The sequence below is a fragment of the Myotis daubentonii genome, chromosome 9 (assembly GCF_963259705.1).
Source record: "Myotis daubentonii chromosome 9, mMyoDau2.1, whole genome shotgun sequence".
Classification (NCBI taxonomy): Eukaryota; Metazoa; Chordata; class Mammalia; order Chiroptera; family Vespertilionidae; genus Myotis; species Myotis daubentonii.
Window position 1 is genome coordinate 8,278,360 of NC_081848.1, and position 22,796 is coordinate 8,301,155.

Consider the following 22,796-nt stretch of genomic DNA (forward strand, 5'->3'; position numbering starts at 1 on the left):
CACTTGCTCGCTCTGCTGAAGACACAATAGTTGCCTTGCTATTCCTCAGCATCCTACCTGTACACCTACATGCTGTTCCCTCTGCATGGGCTATGCTTCCTCTAGTATCTACCTGGGTTCCTCCTGCTCTTCCTGAAGGATTTGATTTAACATTACCTCGTTTTCTCTGGTCATCTTACTCTAAAGCAGTGGTTCTCAACCTTTTGGCCCTTTAAATACAGTTCCTCATGTTGTGACCCAGCCATAAAATTGTTTTCGTTGCTACTTCATAACTGTAATGTTGCTACTGTTATGAATCGTAATGTAAATATCTGATATGCAGGACGACCCCTGTGGAAAGGTCGTTTGACCGCCAAAGGGGTCTCCATCCACAGGTTGAGAACTGCTGCTCTAAAGTTAAGGGAAGAGGAATGAGGTAAATAAGTTCTCTCTTTAGTTCTTTTACCCAGCTTTATTTTTCTCCTTAGCTCTTAATAATGTCTATATGTTTATCTTATTATCTATTCATCCCCTTTAAACTGTAAGCTACCTGATAATAGAATTTTTTAAAAAATATATTTTTATTGCCCTAGCTGGTTTGGCTCAGCAGATAGAGCGTCGGCCTGCGGACTGAAGGGTCCCAGGTTCGATTCTGGTCAAGGGCATGTACCTGGGTTGCGGGCACATCCCCAGTGGGGGGGTGTGCAGGAGGCAGCTGAATCGATGTTTCTATCTCATCGATGTTTCTAACTCTCTATCCCTCTCCCTCTCCCTTCCTCTCTGTAAAAAATCAAAATATATTTAAAAAGATATATATATATTTTTTTTTTTTTTTGATTTCCGAGAGGAAAGCAGAGAGAGAGAAACATCAATGATGAGAGAGAATCTTTGATCAGCTGCCTCTTACACACCCCCTACTGGGGATTGAGCCCACAACCAGGGCATGTGCCCTTGACCAGAATCGAACCCAGTACCCTTCAGTTCGCAGGCCGATGCTCTATCCACCAAGCCAAACCAGCTAGGGCTGATAATAGAATTTATATACTTTTTTTTTTCATTGTTTTATATCCAGGGCTTTAGAGTTATACGCACAACAGAGTAGACTCTCAAATATTAGGTGCAAGAACGGATAAATGAAGCAGTGAAGCATCAGCACAACTTTGTAACTGGCCTCAGGGGTCATAGATGATGACAGACTTTCATTGTCAAAATGTTAAAGCTGTTTTATAATATATTTGTGAATTAGGCATGAAAAATATATGTCCAGTATATTATTTTATTTAATTACTAGTGGCCCAGTGCACGGATTCATGCCCTGGTAGGGGGTGTGGCCTGTGGGGATTGCCCGCTGTGGGAGCACTGCTCATCCCGGTCAGCCTAGCAGCGCTTCCACTGTGGGAGCGCACTGACCACAGGTGGCAGATCCTGAGTGTCTGCCCCCTGGTGGTCAGTGCACATCATAGCGACTGGTCGACCAGTTGTTCTGTTCTGCTGGGCTTTTATATATAGAGATATTAAATTGTTTATTCAGATATAATTAAATAGCATGCCATTCACCCATTTAAAGTTTACAATTCACTGGGTCTTAGTATATTCATAGTTGTATGACAAGTCATCACAATAAATTTTAGAATATTTTCATCATCCCAAAATGAAACCATACACCTTCCAGCTATAACCATAGCCCTAAACCACCACTAATCTACTTTCCATCTTATAGATTTGCCTATTCTGGATATTTCCTATAAGGGTTAGGGATATTAAGATGAGCACGGGATGTCTTTTCATTTATTTAGTTCTTCAATTTCAATGATTTTTGTAGTTTTAGAGTACAAGCTTTTGCACTTCTTTTATTAAATTTTTTCCTAGGTATTTTCTTTTTAATACTGTTATAAATTTTTCAGATAGTTTGTTACTATTGTATAAAAATACAAATTGACTTTTGTATATTGATCTTGTCTCTTAAAACATTGGTTTTTAGTGTGTTCCTTGGGATTTTCTATATACAAAGTCATGTCATCTGCAAATAAAGATAGTTTTGCTTTCTAATCTGGACGCCTTTTATTTCCTTTTACTATCTCACTTCTCTGGCTTGCACATCTAGTGCAATGTTGAATAGAAGCGGCAAGAGTGGACACTTTGTCTTATTCTTGATCTTAGGGGGAAATAATTCTTACCCCAGTGAAATATGATGATGATTGTGGAGTTTTTGTAGATCTGCTATCATCAAGAAGTTACCTTCTGTTTCTAGTTTGTTGAATGTTCTTATCATGAAGAATTGTTGAATTTTGTCAAATGCTTTTCTGTGTCTCTTAAATGGTCTTGTGGTTGTAGTCCTATATCCTATTAAGACATTATTACATTAGTGTAATAATGTTAAAGCAACCTTGCATTCCTGGAACAAATCCAATTATGTCATGGTGAATAATCTTATTTGTTTGTTTGTTTATTATCATTACTAGAGGCCCAGTGCATGAAATTTGTGCACTCAGGGGGTAGAGGGTCCCTCAGCCTGGCCTGTGCCCTCTCACAATCTGGGAGCCCTCGGGGGATGTCGGACTGACTGCTTAGGTCTGCTATCCAAGGGTCTAAGCCAGCAGTCAGACATCCTTAGCATTGCTGCGGAGGCGAGAGGGGCTCCCGCGACTGCTGCTGTGCTCGCCAGCCATGAGCCCAGCTTCCAGCTGAGCGGCACTCCCCCTGTGGGAGCGCACTGACCAACAGAGGGCAGCTCCTGCATTGAGCATCTGCCCCCTGGTGGTCAGTGTGTGTCATAGCAACCGGTCATCCCGCCGTTTGGTTGATTTGCATATTAGCCTTTTAGTATGTAGGATTATTTTTAATCCTCACCTGAGTATATTTTTTCATCCTTTCCCCTTCAGAACATTTTTAAATCCCTCTCCCATCTCCTTTCCCAAGATTATATAATTTCAGTATTTGGGAAGATAATTTAAAAAACAATGGCTTCTTGTCTTTGCAGATGTTAGAAGGGAAAAGCAAAATTTCTGTCAATGACTTCCTCATAAAAGCTTCAGCTTTGGCATGTTTAAAAGTTCCTGAAGCAAATTCTTCTTGGCTGGACACAGTTATAAGACAGTAAGTATAACACTGCTGGGGAAGGTGTATATCCATCAGCAGTTTTGTTGTGTTATCTAATGTATACCTAGGCGTGTAGGGTAAGGAGAAATGGAATACAGGGAGGACTATAACTGCCATAGGTAAAACAATTTGTAAACGGCATAGAACTATTTATGAGACAGGCCTAAGTTTACATAGTAAAGACTACAGATTCTTTGTATGAGCTCTATAAAGGGAAATGAGTGTATATATATATTTAAAGTTAAGTTGATAATGATTCTTACAAAGGAAAGTGATATATTTTTTGTTCACTAGTTCTGCTAAACTTTAGAGGGGGGACAAATTTGAAAACAAACCAAAAAACAGTTTTATTAATGTTATGGTGACATGTGACTAGAGGTGGCACCGTGTCTTTCACATATTGTCTCATTTAATCCTATGACCACCTTATGAGCTAGGTGCTTCACTCCCATTTTCTAGACGAAGAAACTGAGGATTTGTGAGTTAAATAACTATCCCTGAGTTATTATGTTAATAGTAGAACTGTGCTCAGAAACCAGGATTCTGACTTCTAAGCCTAGGCTTTTCCTATTATGTAGGCTTTTAAATATTATTAATTTAATTTTTATTAAAATAATAGTATATATGTTAAAATATTGCTGCATGGCTTACAGGGACCTGCTCAGCCTTTAATCTGAAGTCCACTCCCAAGAGGCAAACACAGATTTTAAACTGTTATTTCTTTTGGTATTTACCTTCATAATGAATTTTTTTTTCATTTCTTTTACTTTACTGAATGATTTCCTATTAAAGAAGAATTAAGATTTAACTTTATTGTACCCTCCCTAAACACTCCCACCCACCCATCATCTTACGAAATAAATTATAGCACAGATTTTGTTTATGACTAAAATGTTTAGTATGCTTTGAATACTAACCTAACTGCTTTTATTTTATTTATAATCCTCATGCGAGGATATTTTCCCCCCATTAATTTTATTTTTTAATCTTGTTAAAAGTATTACATGTCCTCTTTCTTCCACCATTAACCACCTCCAGCTATCTATCCCACCCCCCCACCCCCCCAGGCTTTCACCACCTAAATGTCTGTGTCCATGGGTTATGCATATACTAGTACATACAGGTCTTTGGTTGATTGCCTCCCATCCACCCACCCTTCCCTGCCTCCCCTCTGAGATTCTGCATTCTGTCCTATGCTTCCATGTCACTGGATCCTCTCTGTTCATCAGTTTATTTTGTTAATTAGATTCCACATAGGAGTGAGACCATATGATACTTGTCTTTCTCTGACTGACTTCCTGGTATTTCACTTATCATGATACTCTCCAGGTCCCTCCATGCTGTCTCAAAAGGTGCAAATGTCCCACAGCTTTTTATTATTTTTTAAATTGATTTCTGAGAGGAAGGGAGAAGAGATGATGAGAGAGAATCATTGATTGGCCGCCTCCTGCTTGTCCCCTTCTGGGGATCAAGCCCGCAACCTGGGCATGTACCCTTGACCAGAATTGAACCCGGGACCATTCAGTCCACAGGCCAATGCTCTGTCCACTGAGCCAAACTGGCTAGGGCTGTATCACAGCTTTTTTTTTATCCACTCATCTACTGAGGGGCACTTGGCTGTTTCCAAATCTTAGCTGTTATAAATTGTGCTGCTATGAATATAGGGGTGCATATATTCTTTCTGATCGGTGTTTCTGTTTTCTTAGGATATATTTCTAGAAATGGGCTCGCTGGGTCAAATGGCAGTTCCATATTTAATTTTTTGAGGAAACTCCATACTGTTTTACCATAATGGCTGCACCAGTCTGCATTCCCACCAGCTGTGCACTAGGGTTCCCTTTTCTCCACATCTTCACCAACACTTGTCCTTTATTGATTTGTTGATGGTAGCCATTTTGACAATGTACTTACCTATATAGTTTAAGTTTAAAAATTTTGGCTCTCAAAAGAAATTTCAGTCATTGTACTGTTGATATTTGGCTCTGTTGACTAATGAATTTGCCGACCACTGGCCTAACACCTAACTGCTTTTTTGTTTGTTTGCACCTTCTTGTTTTGTTTTGTTTTTACTTCTTTGCTCTCTAAAGCTGTAACATTGAAAAATCACCATAAAAGTCACAGAGCCTGTACAGCTGCCACTCCCTGGACCTGGTGATCCCTGATGGCCACACACCAACTCACATTTACAGCATCCCCAACACGGTCGAGCCTCATCATTTCTTTTATCACACTCTGAATCTGTGGGCATCTCGTGCAGAAACTATCCTGAATTATTAAAGCAACACAAAGTTGCCTGTGCAGCCACGACTGCTTTTTTTTTTTTTTTTTTTTAATAAGTCTTTATTGTTCAGATTATTATAGTTGTTCCTCTTTTTTCTCCCCATAGCTCCCCTCCACCCGGTTCCCACCCCACCCCATACCCTTCCCCCCCATTGTCCTTGTCCATAGGTGTTCGATTTTTGTCCAGTCTCTTCGCGCACCCCACACACCACCTTCTCCCCAAGAATTGTCAGTCCACTCCCTTTCTATGCCCCTGATTCTATTATATTCACCAGTTTATCCTGTTCATCATATTTTTATTCACTTGCTTTTTAGATTCACTGGTTGATATGTATTTGTTGTCACTTTGTTCATAATTTTTTATCTTTACCTTTTTCTTCTTCTTCCTCTTCTTAAAGAATACCTTTTAGCATTTCATATAATACTGGTTTGGTGGTGATGAACTCCTTTAGCTTTTTCTTATCTGTGAAGCTCTTTATCTGACCTTCAATTCTGAATGATAGCTTTGCTGGATAAAGTAATCTTGGTTGTAGGTTCTTGGCATTCATCACTTTGAATATTTCTTGCCATTCCCTTCTGGCCTGCATAGTTTCTGTTGAGAAATCAGCTGACAGTCGTATGGGTATTCCCTTGTAGGTAACTGTTTTTCTCTTGCTGCTTTTAAGATTCTTTGTCTTTTGCCCTTGGCATTTTAATGATGATGTGTCTTGGTGTGGTCCTCTTTGGATTCCTTTTGTTTGGGGTTCTCTGCGCTTCCTGGACTTGTAAGTCTATTTCTTTCACCAGTTAGGGGAAGTTTTCTGTCATTATTTCTTCAAATAGGTTTTCAATATCTTGCTCTCTCTATTCTTCTGGCACCCCCATAATTCTGATGTTGGCACGCTGGAAGCTGTCCCAGAGGCTCCTTACACTATCTTCGTATTTTTGTTTTTTGTTTTTTTTTTTTTTTTTAAATATATTTTATTGATTTTTTACAGAGAGGAAGGGAGAGAGATAGAGAGCTAGAAACATCGATGAGAGAGAAACATCGATCAGCTGCCTCTTGCACATCCCCTACCGGGGATGTGCCCGCAACCCAGGTACATGCCCTTGACCGGAATCGAACCCGGGACCCTTCAGTCCGCAGGCCGACGCTCTATCCACTGAGCCAAACCAGTTTTGGCGATCTTCGTATTTTTGGATTCTTTTTTCTTTTTGCTTTTCCGGTTAGGTGTTTTTTGCTTCTTCGTATTTCAAATCTTTGACTTGATTCTTGGGATCCTCTAGACTGCTGTTGGACCTCTGTATATTATTCTTTATTTCAGTCAGTGTATGCTTAATTTCTAATTGGTCCTTTTTCATATCCTTGAAGGTCTCACTAAATTTCTCAGAGGTTTCTAGAAGATTCTTGAGTAATCTTATAACCCTGGTTTTGAACTCTATATCCAGTAGTTTGCTTTCCTCCATTTCTTTCATTTGTGACATGTTTCTTTGTCCCTGCAGTTTAGCTGCTTCCCTGTGTTGATAGAATGGCTTTGTGTGCTAGGTGTCCTATAGGCCCCAGTGGCTCAGCCTCCCCAGTCACCTGAGGTGGATGTTCTTGGTTGTCTTTTCACTTCTGCATTTGCCTCAAAGTATTCTTTTAATCTAAAATCCCAAGTTGCTACTTCAGAATTAATGGCAGCTTGAAACACTCATTCTCTTGCTTTGGGTTCTCTGAGATACCTCCATTATATAGTTGCATAGCCTTGGGCTCTGGCAGAGGGAGGGCAGAATGAACTGGAGCTGTGTGAACAGAAGCCAGGGTTGGGGGATCTCTGCTTTTTTACTCTATGACCAGTCAGCCTGAAAAAAGGCTCCCCAGTCTCCTAACTGCTTTTAAAGATTGCTTACCAGCCAGCTAGTGTTCTGTGTACGCATCATGAATTCTTTCTGAAACACCCCAAAAGAACTCTAAACCATTTTTCAGTCCTATCAAACATATCAGGTTATCTACTGATTCTGACTTTCTCCTTGGTCACACCATTCTTGGAGAACATCAGAGGGTCTTACTATTCCTTACACACTATACTAGTTTCCTAGGGCTGCCATTACAAATTATACAAAATTGGTCACTTAAAGCAAAAATTTATTATGAGTTCTGAAGGCCAGAAGTCTGAAATCAAGAAGTTAGCAGCGCTCTGCTCCCTCCACAGGCTGTAGGGGAGAATCTGTTCTTGCTTTTTCCAAGTCTGGTGGCTCTAGGCATTCCTTGGCTTGTGGCTGCATAATTCTTACCTCTGGCTACATTTTCACATGGTCTCCTCTGTTTGTGTCTTCCCTTCTGTTTCTTACAAGGAGACTTGGCATTGGATTTAGGGTCCACCCAGATAATCCAGGATGATATGATCTCAAGATCCTATTTACACCTACAAAGACCTTTTACTAAATAGGTCACATTGGTAGATTCCAGGGTCAAAACACAGACATCTCTTTGAGAGGGCTGCTATGAACATCTGCATACAATTTGTGTTGACATGTTTTCATTTTTCTTTGGTAGATTCCTCAAAGTGGAATTGTTGGGTGATAGGGTAAATTTATATTTAACCTTTAAAGAGTATCTGAAGGAACCACTGCTTAGATCAAAGGATTGAGGTTGCAGGGCTGTTTCTCAGTATTGTTAATTCTTACCAAATACTATGCATTCATTTGTTCATACAGCTATTCAATAAGTACTTACTGAACATGTACTGTTTACTTGATTCAGTGGTAAACAAAATAGGAAACACCATCCGTCCTCTCTTAGGAAGATTATAAATAAGTAATATTGTAATAACAGGATAATTAAGAAAGCAAACTAAGAAAGCAGTATTTGCTGTGTGATATCTTGGACAGAGCCCAGCTACAACTGCTAAAGCCACAAACTATTATTAGAGTGGGTCTCTTTTTTGCAGATGGCAAAAGCCTGCTGCCTCTGGCAGCTTGGGCCCTTTGTGGGATTTGGTACCCACAATCTTCTCAACTTTGTGCCTAGAATGAGCTGGAGTTTTCCTTCATGTGAAGTTTTAACTTTTCTCGATTGCAGAACACTTTATCAGGGACCCTTTCACGGACACCCAAGGATACTACTAGTATAGATATAATTCAGGAGTTACAGAACTTGGATGAGACAAAGAATCATTCTTTTCCACTCACCTGTAACTGAAATTTATTGTTTCCTCCTGTTAAACATGTAGAAAACAAATCAAAGAACTATTGGTAATACCTGTGCTGGTGATCAGTAAAACTCAGTTATTTTCATGTCACAACCTATAGTTGCAGGTGTGTTAAAATATTGTTTTGCTTATCACTACTTTAAAATTATAGCCATTATTAGACCTGCTGCAACATCTTGTTAATAATGAGTTAATATAATAGCACATATATCAATTTTATTTTTTGAATAATTAGATAACTAAATTTAAATATACTTATGGGGGGGGTGTTCATTTGTTTAGTTTTTTTGGTGACTTATTTTACTTTCTTTGTTAAAAATATATATGTATTCTGAGATGAGACCCAAATATAGAGATGCTCATGGAGTAGAAAAGATTGGGAATCTTGTGGTTTGATGCACCACCACCCTACATCCTGAACACTCCTCTTTCTCCCACAATGCAGCCCTTTCCCTTCATTCTTCCTTTCATCTGCTCAAGCTCTGCTTGCAGACTCAACTCCAGCCAATCCACTTCGTCTCAGAATCCAAGGAGTTTTTTTGTGTGTTTTTTTAATTCCTCACTGAATGCTAAGTCTTCTCCAGCTACACCCATGTGTTAGTTGAGGCAGATGAGAAAGTTAGAGAATACATGTGAAACCAACCTACTGACACATTAAAAGTATAAGTGTGGGGGGAGGGGGTAGACAGCAGAATGTAAAAATCTGGCTGAACAGTAGCACAAACTGAAGTAAATATCAGTAATCTTGCTTAGCCTGGTGATGATCACTGAGATTTTTGTTTTTCTTTTTAAATAGAAATCATGTTGTCGATATCAGTGTTGCAGTCAGTACTCCTGCAGGACTCATCACACCTATTGTATTTAATGCACATATAAAGGGGCTGGAAACCATTGCTAATGATGTTGCTTCTTTAGCAACCAAAGCACGAGAGGGTAAACTACAGCCACATGAATTCCAGGTAAAGTGTTATTTTCCTTACGAATGTTAAGAATTATGTTATTTTTAAGGTCGGCATTATGTTTTTATTGCATTTTCCACCTTTTTTTCCTGCCTTGTGTTCTCACTGACACAAGGTCCTAAAAATGAAGAAAAATTGAGTTCTGAAGGCCAGAAATAATGTTTTAAAGGCTAAAAATAATGTTTTCCAAGTTGTGTACAAAAACCACACAACTACTTTTATTGTTATTGTAAAGAGTGTATATTTTAAGTAAGAGTATTTCATTTGGGCCTCCCCCGCCCCCCTTTTAGTTTTAATGACATAATTAGCAACGCAGAATTATATATATTTAAGGTGTGCAACTTAATGTTTTGACATATACATATATTATGAAATGATCACCACAGTCAAGTTAATTAATGTCTGTCACTTTATATACTTCTATTTTCTTCTTCTCTTTTTTAATGGTAGTTCAGAAGATTTTCTTAAAAGATTTCTTTAAGGATTTTTCACAAAATGTCCTTTTTTAAAAAAATATATATTTTATTGATTTTTCACAGAGAGGAAGGGAGAGAGATAGAGAGTTAGAAACATCGATGAGAGAGAAACATCGATCAGCTGCCTCCTGCACATCTCCCACTGGGGATGTGCCCGCAACCCAGGTACATGCCCTTGACCGGAATCGAACCTGGGACCCTTCAGTCTGCAGGCCGACGCTCTATCCACTGAGCCAAACCGGTTTCGGCTCAAAATGTCCTTTTTTTTATGTTGACAAGCAATTAACATGATATTTTTTCCCTCTAGGGTGGCACTTTTACGATCTCCAATTTAGGAATGTTTGGAATTAAGAACTTCTCTGCTATTATTAACCCGCCTCAGGCGTGTATTTTGGCCATTGGTGCTTCAGAAGATAGGCTGGTTCCCGCAGATAATGAGAAAGGGTAAGTGCCAAAATGGAGAGGGAGCTGTAAGTTCATTTTCATTACATTATACCTGTTTTTGAGTCTAGTTTTAGACTTATTGGCATGCCTTATTGGGACTTTAGGTAGAGTCAGACCTAAGTACAGAATGAAGTTTCTCTGGGCAGCAACTCTTCTTATTTTACTAAATGCAGTTAATCTTTTTTGAGATGGGAAGCCTTATTTACTCTAAGTAAATAAGTTAGGGGTCACCATGCTTTTTTCTTGAAGAGGCATATAGTAAATAATTTAGGCTTTGTGGGTCATATGGTCTCTGTTGCAAGTACTCTGCCACTGTAGTGTGAAAGCAGCCATATAGGTACTATGTAAGTGAATTCCTGTAAACTCCATTTGGTGGGATTTGGCCTGCGGGGTTTTAGTTTGCCTGTCCATGCTCCAGATGGCTGTTTGGTCTGTTTCTTCAAGCTATTTGGTCTGGAAATATATAGGACATGAACAATAGGTCAAAAATAATGTTACCTGGTTGGGATTATAGGGTCAGAGTTGGCATTTGAGCTGGTTACTGGCTACAATCAGTGATTGCTTCTAGAATACCTAATAATGTTTTTATCTTTTTCTAGATTTGATGTGGCCAGCATGATGTCTGTTACACTCAGTTGTGATCATCGGGTTGTGGATGGAGCAGTTGGAGCCCAGTGGCTTGCTGAGTTTAGAAAGTACCTTGAAAAACCTATCACCATGTTGTTATAATTAACCCAAGAATTTCTACAGACTTTCCCAAGTTACATTGGTTCATTCTTATCAAGATATAAATATGTTATTAAATAGGTGTTTCTTTTTACTTTAAAGCTAACCAGTTGTTTTTTAGTCTGTCCAGTTAAGTTATTTGTAATGGTCATTATGTTATCTTTTAAAATGCCAGTTACACCCAAATATTGTGCACATTTAGTAAATACCGGCTTTTAAGCTGTGTACTCGTAGGCAAGGGACATGCAGCATAGCACTTTGGTGATAAGTACTTCCACTGGGAAATGTAGAGGTAGAATGAGTCAGGTATATTCAAATAACCTGGATGAAACCATGAGATTTTGAGATTTAATTGCCTCAAATGTTTTCCTTATATTTGAAGAAAAATCAGGAAAATTAACTCTCTTGGAGAAAAGGTTTGAATCGAAGTGTGATGTTGTAACTTAACCCTAATTAAAATTTTTCTGTTATATGATCTTGGTTTTATCATGGATGGGAAAAGTAGAAAACTTCAAAGAAAATAAGTGAAACTTTAAAAGTCAACATTTTCTTAGATTTCTTCAACCACTGTTCTATGTTTATTTTTTTATGTATCCTAAAAAGGTGGTTCCCCCTTGAGATGAGATAGAAATATAAACCAGCTGCTTGGCATAAATGAGAATTTGTGTGGGTGTTTAAACAATTTAAATGTATAATTCTGAGCAAAATTCTACAGTTACCTCCAAATAAAAGAATATGCTTATAGAATTTTACAGAGAAGTTGTGAAAGAATTTTTCCTCCAATATCAACTGGAGGTTACTTGCAAATGAACTTAATTACCAGAATTTACTACTCAGATAACTTTGGGAAACTGGAATACGTATACATATATAACATATGATTTCTAGCAAGATATGTGCCAAAGTCTGTATGTATATCAACAAGTTCTGTCTGAAGAGGGAGAGAGATACATTGGTGAACAGTTTAGAATATAAAAGATGATGACCACAACAAAATGGTCATTTCTATTTGGAAAGAGGAAAAACTTAAATGTGTGTTACAGTGTCCTTTGTTTTTCCACCCCAGTGTTGACTCGTGTAAAATAAAAAAAGCCCTAAAATCCTATTGGAGAGAAAATAATTATTTAGGTTGCATACTACCTTATCAGCCTAAATATTTTTTCCCATTTTGCCTTCTGAGCAGGGACTGGGGTGAGGTTCAAGATAATAAAAATGAATTGGGAACATTATCACAATTCCAGGCTTTTTATTGAATTGATGTGCTTTAATAAATATTTGAAATTGTTTGACTATTTAAAATTAATCTGACTAGTGCTTCCTTGTATGTAGTATGTGGAGCTATCCTCTGAAATTTAGGTCTTTCGTTGTTGAATCTATTTCTAAATGTTCATTATTACATGGTGCACAGTGACACTCCATCTATTCCATAAATATTTCCCTTGTACAGTTATGAAAACATACAGTAATTGGTAATTATAGCTTGAACTGAAGATTATGCAGAAGGAACAAGCGTCTCACAGGGACCATCATCAGTATGAGCCACATCTGGTTCAAACACATGAAACTTCAGAGATAATTCATTATTTGCTAATGTTTATGGCTCTTTTGTTCCCTTTAAAGAAAAAATTAAAAGTTGCCTTCTAATAAAAATTGATCTGAATTAAAAATTAATCTGGCCTGTAATCTAAATCTGGATTCAGTCTATGTATCTTACCAAAATTGAAAGAGTAAAAGTTAGAAAAAGTGGTTTGGTTCAAATTAGATTGTTTAAAAGTGAAATTATGTTTTCAATGTGTCTGATCTAATTTTTGACCTGTAGGTAATTGATTTTCACATTAAGTGGTTAAGTGCAGGGACAGCTAATGTATGTATAAGCTCTTAATACAGATACATTTTGACTTTATAAAATTGATAAAATCAGGACTCAGTTCAGAAGGGTATAATCTAATACTGTAAGCTCAAGGAGTTACTGAAGACCTCATGTTGGGATATGGCACATAGCAAGATGAAAGTGTGGTCTGGCTCTGTTAGATACTTAACTCCAATCCTGAGGTTTGTGTGAATGTAGTTATGGTGTCTCGGGGCATTGTCTACAAGAGGGGTTGACAGGAATGTGTTGCAAGGAGTACTCATCACCTGTACGCAAGCCCTGGAATACATGGGAAATGATCACTACTGATAGTTGATCTAAAACCAAGTTTATAGAAAAATCTAGTTTCCAAACAAGGATAATTAACATCCACCTTGAATAATTTCCAGTTTTGAGGAAAAAAGATGTTGGCAAGATTCAAATTTAACCTCCACAGTTAATTTTAAGTTAATGCTTTTCCTGGGCCAAGTTTTGCTTTTTTGCAGGGAGAAGGAGGTGATGTTTTCATGAATATAAAATCCATTGAAGGCCTGACCAGTATGATTAAGTGATTAAGCATCGACCCATGAACCAGGAGGTCACGGTTTGATTCCTGGTCAGGACATATGCCCAGGTTTTGGGCTCGATCCCCACCTAGTAGGAGATGTGCAGGAGGCAGCCGATTGATGATTGATTCTCATCATTGATGTTTCTAACTCTCCCTCTCCCTTACTCTCTGAAATCAATAAAAACATTTATAAAAAATGGAAAAGAAAAAGAAAAACCCCTTGAAATAATGTGTGAAAATATTTTGGGATAATTAGGACATTAACATTTAAACATTAAGTGTGTGAGATCTTTTTTTTTTAACTTGAATTTTTGTTTTATTGCTTAAAATATTACGAAGAGTAGTACATATGTCTCCTTTTTTTTCCCCCCCGCTTGACCTTCCCCTGGCCTCCCCTACCCCCCAGTGTCTTGTGTCCATTGGTTATGCTTATATGCATGCATACAAGTCCTTCAGTTGGTTTCTACCCCACCCCCAACCCTCCCCGGCCTTCCTGCTGTAGTTTGACAGTCTGTACAATGCTGCTCTGCCTCTGTATTTTTGTCCATCAGTTTATAATGGTCTTTATTATCCATAAATGAGTGAGATCATGTGGTATTTTTCTTTCATTGACTGGCTTATTTCACTTAGCATAATGCTCTCCAGTTCCATCCATGCTGTTGCAAATGGTAAGAATTCCTTCTTTTTTACGTGTGTTAGATCTTTTTTTTTTTTTTTAAATATATTTTACTGATTTTTTACAGAGAGGAAGGGAGAGGGACAGAGAGTTAGAAACATCGATGAAAGAGAAACATCGACCAGCTGCCTCCTGCACACCTCCCACTGGGGATGTACCCGCAACCAAGGTATATGCCCCTGTCCGGAATCGAACTCGGGACCCTTCAGTCCGCAGGCCGATGCTCTATCCACTGAGCCAAACCGGTTTTGGCTAGATCTTGATATGCATTTTATTAGCGAGTACACAAATACATAGCTGCTGACATAAGTATGTGCCGAGAGTATGAGAATAGAGATTCAACTAGTTCTTTCTATGTGGTTATGGGATTTTAGGACATCATACAATTCTAGAACATTTTCAGATGATAAATTATCATATTGCTAGAAGGATTCAAATCCAGGTTAGGTTTAAGAAAATTATGTTTTGCCCTAGCTGGTTTGCTTCAGTGGCTAGAGCGTTGGCCTGTGGACTGAAGGGTCTGGGGTTTGATTCCAATCAAGGGCACATTGCTCGGCTTGCTGCGAGCTGGAGCCCCTGGTAGGGGGCATGCCGGAGGCAGCCGAGCAATGATTCTCATCATTGATGTTTCTATCGCTCTCTCTTCCTTTCTAAAATCAATAAAAATATATTTAAAAAAGAAAATTATGTTTTTAAATGTAACATCTATTATTTATAGTACAACTATAATAGTTTCTAAAGTTAAAAAGTTTTAAAATAAATAAAGAATTTATTTAAAGACTTTATATTGAGCCCTGGCTAGTTTGGCTCAGTGGATAGAGCATCAGCCTGCGGGCTGAAGGGTGCCCATTTGATTCTGGTCAAGGGCGTGTATCACAGTTGCAGACTTGATTCCTGGGGCCATGTGGGGAAGGCAACCAATCTATGTGACATTGATGTTTGTCTCTCCCCCTCCCTTCCATTCTCTCAAAATCAATGGAAAAAATTCCTGGGGTGAGGACTTGGAACAACAAAAAAAGACTATGTTGAACTAGAAACTAATCACGAAGTTATATCTAGAAAAGTTAATTAAGGGATGTTTATAGTTTGATGTGAGCATTGCTTTGGATATAAATTGGAAAGTTGATACATTTGTATTGAACAACTATCTTACAACTTAGATGAATGGGAGTTGAAAAGTATATCACCTCTGTATTTTTAAAAATTAATTTCTTAGGCCTGGCTGGTATGGCTCAGTGGTTGAGTATCAGCCCATGAACTAGGAGGTCAGTTTCGATTCCTGGTCAGGTCACATTCCCAGGTTTCTGGGCTCGATCCCCAGTAGGGGGCATGCAGGAGGTAGCCAAACAATGATTCTCACTGATACTGCTCTCCCTTTCTTTCTGAAATCAATAAAAACAAGTTTTTAAAAGTTATTTTCGCCAAAACCGGTTTGGCTCAGTGGATAGAGCGTTGGCCTGCGCACTGAAAGGTCCCAGGTTCGATTCCGGTCAAGGGCATGTACCTGGGTTGCGGGCATATCCCCAGTAGGAGATGTGCAGGAGGCAGCTGATCGATGTTTCTCTCTCATCGATGTTTCTAACTCTGTATCTCTCTCCCTTCCTCTCTGTAAAAAATCATTAAAATATATTTTAAAAAAAAAGTTATTTTCTTAGGAGAAAGGCACTTGTCCCAAAGACACTTGTCCTTTTTCTTAAAATAGAGTTGAATGTATTTTGCATCTTATGTGCAATAACGTCCAGTTACTAATCCAAAGGAAAGTCCGTATGTGCTATTAAAAGTCCTGCCTGGGTAGCTTGGATTCCTGCTAGAGCTGTTTTATGGAAGTACAGAGGTTCACAGAACCATAGGTTTGCATATTCTTAAATTGGCCTTGTGTGGTTATTGCTGGAGGAAACTTTACTACTATATCCCTCTTGATAATAAAAAACATGCACAGTCTGGGTTTTGTTTCTGATGCAAAAATTTACTAGAGACAATTTTTTTTTTCCAACGAGTAAATAGAATTCTTACATGTTACTTGGAAACAAAATTTTCCCAAATGGTATTACTTAAGATATCTTCAAAAAAAGTATATCATGGCAATACTATTTTTAGTAATTGTTGCTTGATGCCAAGTTTTTTTGAGGAGAAACCGAGGTGTTTTTTGTTTTTTTGTGTGTGTTTTTTTTTAAAGAACAGTTGAGAAAACCTCATTCCATTAAAAGGAACTCTTAAAAAACGGGAAACTAGTGTTTAAGATTCACCCATAATGAAGGTCCTATAATTCACATCACGTTAGCACTGAAAACCCAAAACAAATAATGCTCTTGACTTACACCAATGGCATTGTGATGATCAATGTAGCTTTCTCTTTGATAAATTTTGCTGTAGTCATTTCAGTATCCACAGATTCTGGAAGATTCAGATGCAATCGGTACTTCTCAGAGACCTCAATCAATAAATCATTCTAAGAATAATAAACCAAGAGAGATGTTAAAAGATAAAAATAGGAAAGCATTTCCTGATTAAAATGAGTGTTGTTGGATTTCTGTTCTCCGTTATTTACTCCTTTTCCATAAGAAGAGGATCCCAACTTATTGCCATTAACTTGGAGTGGGCAATAACGTTACTGTTGTAAATCCCTGAGCTTTTAAGATTTGTTATTTCTGTCGAATACATCAAAAGTTAACTGAGCAGTACCAGAAGATGGGTGTTGTCATCCCAAATTACATGAATCTATTTTGGAGCAGACAGCAAACAGCAAGGAAACACGAGACTGGAACGATGGTTGATCCATGTTTTATAGTGGTAAAGCCCTTAGTAAAACCATCACAGTAATTTGGAAGACAAATTACCTAGTAAATTTGTGACTTTAGGTAAAGAAGTGGTAAAATAAAATTTTGGTGGCATGCATTGGTTTTATGGGCTACGTTTAACAAGGTATGACAAAAAGAGATGAACTTAAGACTAGAATTCACCAGTTTGCAGAGTTGAAAGATATACAGAGCCAAGAAGTTCTAAGACTTGACAGAAATGCAAATAATTTTTTTTTTCAACCAGTAAAGGATAAAATTGAGGTTGTTATTATTTTTTAACCAATGAAGGCTGATTAAGATGCCTAGAGGCAAAGACTAAATCACAAATCTTTATACTTTTGTTGAAATTTCTACCTGGGTTAAGGTGGATCTCAATAAATCCTTACATTTGACTCAAATGACAGCTATTAAGTAAAAAAGGACAAGCCACTGGAAAATGGACATGTCTAAAAAAGACTTGTTGGGTATAGCACTGAGTGCAATTAAATATTACCAACCTGGACTAAAATTAATTAAAAATAATCTTTGGGCCCCAAACATTCTATGGGTATGAAGCAGGCTGAGTAAATTGCTCAGCATCTAAGGACGGCATATTCTACATTGTCCATCCTACATGAACCTCCCAAATAATGGAACTGAAGGTAATGAAAAACCATGGGGCTAGGCCAGTGGTCGGCAAACTCATTAGCGGAGCCAAATATCAACAGTACAACAGTTGAAATTCCTTTTGAAAGCCAAATTTTTTAAACTTAAATTATATAGGTAGGTACATTGTTATTGACTTAATTAGGGTACTCCTAAGGCTTAGGAAGAGCCACACTCAAGGGGCCAAAGAGCCACATGTGGGTCGTGAGCCGCAGTTTGCCGACCACGGGGCTAGGCAATACAGGTATCCGTAATGGCCCTAAAGCGAGAACATCCTCTACATGCAGGTAAAGAGACCCTCAAAATACCTGTCTACCACGATGTCAGCATTGCTGTGTACCAGTAACTGCTTTGGGCCTCATATTTTTACCATTTCTGAATTGAGACTGTTAATAGTGGCTATCTTCTCCCCATTTAACTTTGTATGGGATTATGGGAACAGATAACTTGTGCTTGCAATTCATAGGTCTGGTTCAAGAGGCGCAAAATGAAGACTATGATGGCAAAATCCTGTACTTTGGAGTCTGATACTAAAATTGGAGGTGTCTTTCTTGGGGAAAGATACACATATTTGTGAGGAAGTGAGTGGACTGTGGTAGACTATAGGATTGTTGCCAATTATTTGACTCTGAAAGAGGATTCTATGTATATCCATGTGACGACTCTTGAGAATAGTCTTCCTGCCCTATCAATGTAGGACTTGGCCTAGTGACTTACTTGAGCCAATAGGATGTGAATAAAAGTGATATATACCATGTCTGAGAGGAAGTTTTAGGATCCATTGCATGGTTTGGCCATTTCTATTTTCCTCTGCCAGGAGAATGAAATAGGCCAGATAGGAATTGCTTCTTCATCTGTATCTTAAAATGTGTAAGATCTATCAAGCAGAGCCCTAGCCAGTTTCACTCAGTGGATAGAGCGTTAGCCCTTGGACTGAACGATCCCAGGTTCGATTCTGGTTAAGGGCCCCTACTGCTGTTGCAGGCTTCATCCCCAGCCCTGGTCAGGGCGCATGCGGAGGCAACCAATCCATGTGTCTCTCTTATATCAGTGTTTCTCCCTGTCTCTCCCCTCCTTTTCACTCTCTCTAAAAAAAATCAATGGAAAAATATCCTTGGGTGAGGATTAACAAAACAAAACAAAACAAAAAAAGGTTCTTGAGCAGAGCAGGCCTACCTGACATGTAATCTGAGCAAATTACTGTAAGTTACTGCGATTGTGGAGTTAGTTACTACAGCATAACGTAGTGACTTGACTGATAAAAATTTACAATAGTATCTATTCAACTTACCTCAGAAACACTAAGGTCACAGAGAGATACTGAATTAACACCAGGTAATTCAACTTTTAATTCAATTTTCAGTGGTTTCTCATTCTGATCTGCCACAATTTTTAATTCATAGGCTGGTCTCTTCATCTCCACCTGGATCTCTGTACTGGAAATCTCTTCTATCAGGCACCCTTTTTTGCTTGAAACTTGGTCTTTTGGTAGTAAAAGTTGAGGGAAGTGATCTGAATCGCTCAGAGTACTGCTTCTTATCTGCTCAAGGGTTAGTTCTTTATGGAACAAAAGCGGGGGGATAAAATCACAAAATTAATCAACAACATAAACAACTATCAGTACTATCAGGCTACTAGCTGCAATATATGTAGTGCTAGCCAAGATGGCAGATAAAGCTGCAGCTAATTGAGTTTGGGAATCTTAAAAGAATCTTAAACCAAAAAGATTTAAAAGTTTGCAGGATTTAAAAATCTTAAAGGACATGCTAATATTTCTAATATCTAATCTTTATCTTTTTCTATTTTAAGTTATTCATCTTTTAAAATTGAGATTTCCAGTTTGCAAAATGCACACAGGATACAAAAATTTTAAATCAGTATAATTTTCCATTTACATTCATTAACTTACCTTTTCTCATTTTTTCTTTTAAATCTGTGGGGCCAGTTTGGATTCCCATCAGGTTTTGTTTCATCCTTTGAATGCTTCCTTTTATTTTAAATTTGGTAATATGGTAAACGTGTGAGAGAGTGACCTGGAGTTGTTCCTCAACGCATTTCATGGCCATCTGTATTAACTGATCTCTTTTCACTTGGTCCTTTTCTGCTGCCTGGAGAACATCAGGATTGTAGGCAACATCGATGACCGTGTAAACATCTGTGTGTGTAAAAAAGAAAAGAAAAAAAGATAAACATTTGTGCGTGAGATTCAGAGGGTGTGAAATGAAGACAACCTGTTTCACGAATGATGTTGTCAGGTAATATATTAAGCCATAATCCTGATAAACCTAGAAAGTATAAATTCTATTCCTATATTTTTCAGAAGCAATCATAAAGATGCTAATGTACACAATTTCAATGAGGGCATTTCTTGGCATTTTATATGGGTTAAAAACAGTTTATATTATTAGGCAAACAGTAATAAAAACTTTTTAAATGAGTTGCTTTGTTTTTTTCTAAATATATTTTTATTGATTTCAAAAAGGAAGGAAGTGGGAGAGACAGATATAAACATCAGTGATGAGAGAGAATCATTGATCAGCTAGCTGCCTCCTTCACACCCCACACTGGGGATTGAGCCTGCAACCCATGTGCCCTGACCGGGAATGGAACTGTGACCTCCTGGTTCATAGGTCAATGCTCAACCACTGAGCTATGCTGGCCGGGCAACAGTATTCATTTTATATAAAGGTATATTTATTAGTCATTAGCTACATTATAACCAAATAAAATATTTTACATGTATTGTCTTTTACCAAGTAAAATCTGGTTCATGTTATTCCCAGTAAAATTTTTTAAATGTGTTTTCTGTCCCATAATTCTATGTACCTGATGTTTCAGACATATCTTCTGGTCTGCCAACACTCAGAGGTACTGGATGAGTGATTGATTGGGGAGCTGGAATCCTTTTCCATTGACATAGGTTGATAAAAAGTGTTTTCTCTTTAGGTTTCTAGAAATCAAATAATTTTGCATATCAAATATATTTAAAAATAATTTCCTAAAAGCAACACCTCACAGAATTTGAAGAGTGAGAATTTTAGGCTCCAAGTAAATTATTACTTGTATTAAAACTGTGTTTGAGAAATTATACTGTTACCTGATTTTCCCAAAGCTCTTCATCAAGAATTCAGTTGCTACTCCCAGAGGAACTGGGAGGAGGTAGGGGGAATTGATCTAAGCAGCTGTTCCATTTTTTTTTTTTACCGTCTTTCACCACTTCTCCCCCCTAAGTTCTCTTTATTTGAAAAATCCCCAATTTTATGATTCTGTATTAAATCATTATATTACTTTTATTTTCATTCTAGCCAAAAAGTGGCTCATTTTGAGATCTCCAAAATATATAAAATATGAACTTCCCATTTTTACTCCTTCAATGCAATCTTCTGCACTACATTTCACTTTCCATTTAGAGTGGCAGTTTCCCTCAGTGTTAAAGTAACAATAGCTAACGGTAAGCTATTCTCTGGTTATTGCAGGATCATTTCACTCAGGACCACCCACCAAGGGCACCAACTCTACGTACCAGGATTCTTGTTTGTAGACAGAGCTGTGGTTCTGGGGCAGCACAAAGCTGTTTGCCCTCTTTCAGCTGCTGTTGAATGAAGTTCTTGTAGCTCTCAGGGTTACTTTCAGCCAGATCATCTAGTAGGTTCCAGAATTGAGTAACTTGGGTAAGCAGACCGTTTGAGGATGACTCCATGATTGAGGTGAATAGGCCTCTTAAGTCTGAGAAAAGACATGACTTAAGTAAAAATAATTTGTGTAGCTATTGACTCATTTCTTCTTTTGGGAGAGGAGGAGCAGGTCAGGAATTGTTTTGGTGGAGTTAGCTGTTATCCTTAACTGTTCCTAAAACACCGTGGATCAGCACCACTTTATCTTTTCCTTATTCTTGAATTATCTAGTATCACTTTTTAGAATTTATCTCAAGCTGTCCTCTCAGATCATAAGGCCTTACCTCCCCTAGATCCTTACAAGCCCTGAGGGGCCAGAGTACTCATTGAAGTCTGTGCGTCTAGGTAGTTTCCTTTTTCCAGCACCTGGGTTTTGGCTGACTGGTGCCGGAACCAGTCTGGGAATTGCCAGACTTCCTCAATCCTCAGCATAGCTTAGTAGTTAAAAGCATGGACTTGCTCTGGCTGGTGTGCCTCAGTTGGTTGAGTGGTGTCCCAGGCACCAAAAGGTTGCAGGGCCCTATCTGGGTTGGCTCAGTGGATAGAGCCTCGGCCTGTGGACTCAAGGGTCTCAGGTTCGGTTCCAGTCAAAGGGCACATGCCGGGGTTGCTGGCTTGATCCCCAGTAGGGCCGTGCAGGCGGCAGCCCATCCATGATTCTCCCTCATAACTGATGTTTCTATCTCTCCTCCCGTCCTCTCTGAAATCAATAAAAATATATTTTTAAAAAACCCTCAAAAAACCAAAAGGTTGTAGGTTCGATTCTCCGTTAGTACACAGGCAGGAGGCGGCTGATAAATATTTCTCTCTCACGTCGATGGTTCTCTCCCTCCCTCCTCCTTCCTGTCTCTCTGAAATCAATAAAAACATTAAAAAAAAAAAAAAGGCATGGACTCTGCCTAGATTCCAATCTTAGCTCTCTCACTTACTGGCTGTGTGACCATGAGCAATTAATGTATGTCTGTGCCTCAGTTTATTCTCCTCAAGATGAAGACGATAGCACCCATCTCCTGGGGTTACGGTGAGGATTAAGGAAGCTAATGTAGAGAGGCTGGAACATTCGGTCAGTGCTATGTGACAGTAATAATATCCTCTCTGTCTTCAGACTAGTTCCCTCGTACCTTCCTCCCCAACTAAAAGGAGTCCCAGAGCACCCACCGAGTGAGGAGGAGGAGGTTTGGGTTCTTCGAACACTACATTAGGGTGAGACTAAAGGGAAACTTAACGAATGGGCAACCATTCCAGAGGTCTGCGAACCCACCTCTCCGTTTCTTGACAAACCGCGACGCCTGTTACCAGGGTAACCAGACTGGGTAGCACCTAATTGAGTCCGGAGAGCTCCCGGCAGAAGGTCCTTCCACTTCCAGTTCCGGAGTCTCCCCGTTCCGCCGCGGGCCTCGCTTCCCAGCGGAGCCCGACCCCCTTCCCCAGGAAGGCGCCCGCCGCCGTT

General features: G+C 38.7%; 2 protein-coding genes across 3 annotated transcripts in view; one reads left to right on the forward strand and one right to left on the reverse strand.

The window, feature by feature from the left end:
- Positions 1-13,769, forward strand: part of DLAT (dihydrolipoamide S-acetyltransferase) — a 32,938-nt gene extending 19,169 nt beyond the window's left edge. The window contains exons 11-14 of the mRNA XM_059707864.1: positions 2,960-3,075; positions 9,328-9,490; positions 10,274-10,410; positions 11,010-13,769. Coding sequence (XP_059563847.1) covers positions 2,960-3,075; positions 9,328-9,490; positions 10,274-10,410; positions 11,010-11,139 — 546 coding nt within the window. The 3' untranslated portion in view covers positions 11,140-13,769. The remainder of the gene's footprint in view (positions 1-2,959; positions 3,076-9,327; positions 9,491-10,273; positions 10,411-11,009) is intronic.
- An 871-nt stretch (positions 13,770-14,640) lies between these two features.
- Positions 14,641-22,738, reverse strand: PIH1D2 (PIH1 domain containing 2). Of its 2 annotated transcripts, XM_059707865.1 has the most exons (7): positions 22,608-22,738; positions 21,196-21,398; positions 20,499-20,622; positions 19,582-19,827; positions 18,964-19,229; positions 16,550-16,678; positions 14,641-14,879 (listed from the first exon to the last, which is right to left on the reverse strand). In XM_059707865.1, the coding sequence occupies exons 2-7, from the start codon at positions 21,370-21,372 to the stop codon at positions 14,721-14,723; spliced, it is 1,101 nt and encodes a 366-aa protein (XP_059563848.1). In that variant the 5' UTR covers positions 21,373-21,398; positions 22,608-22,738; the 3' UTR covers positions 14,641-14,720. The 2 variants fall into 2 exon arrangements, with proteins under 2 accessions (XP_059563848.1, XP_059563850.1); XM_059707867.1 differs by lacking the exon at positions 14,641-14,879 and having other exon boundaries at positions 16,537-16,678.
- Positions 22,739-22,796: the final 58 nt, after the last annotated feature.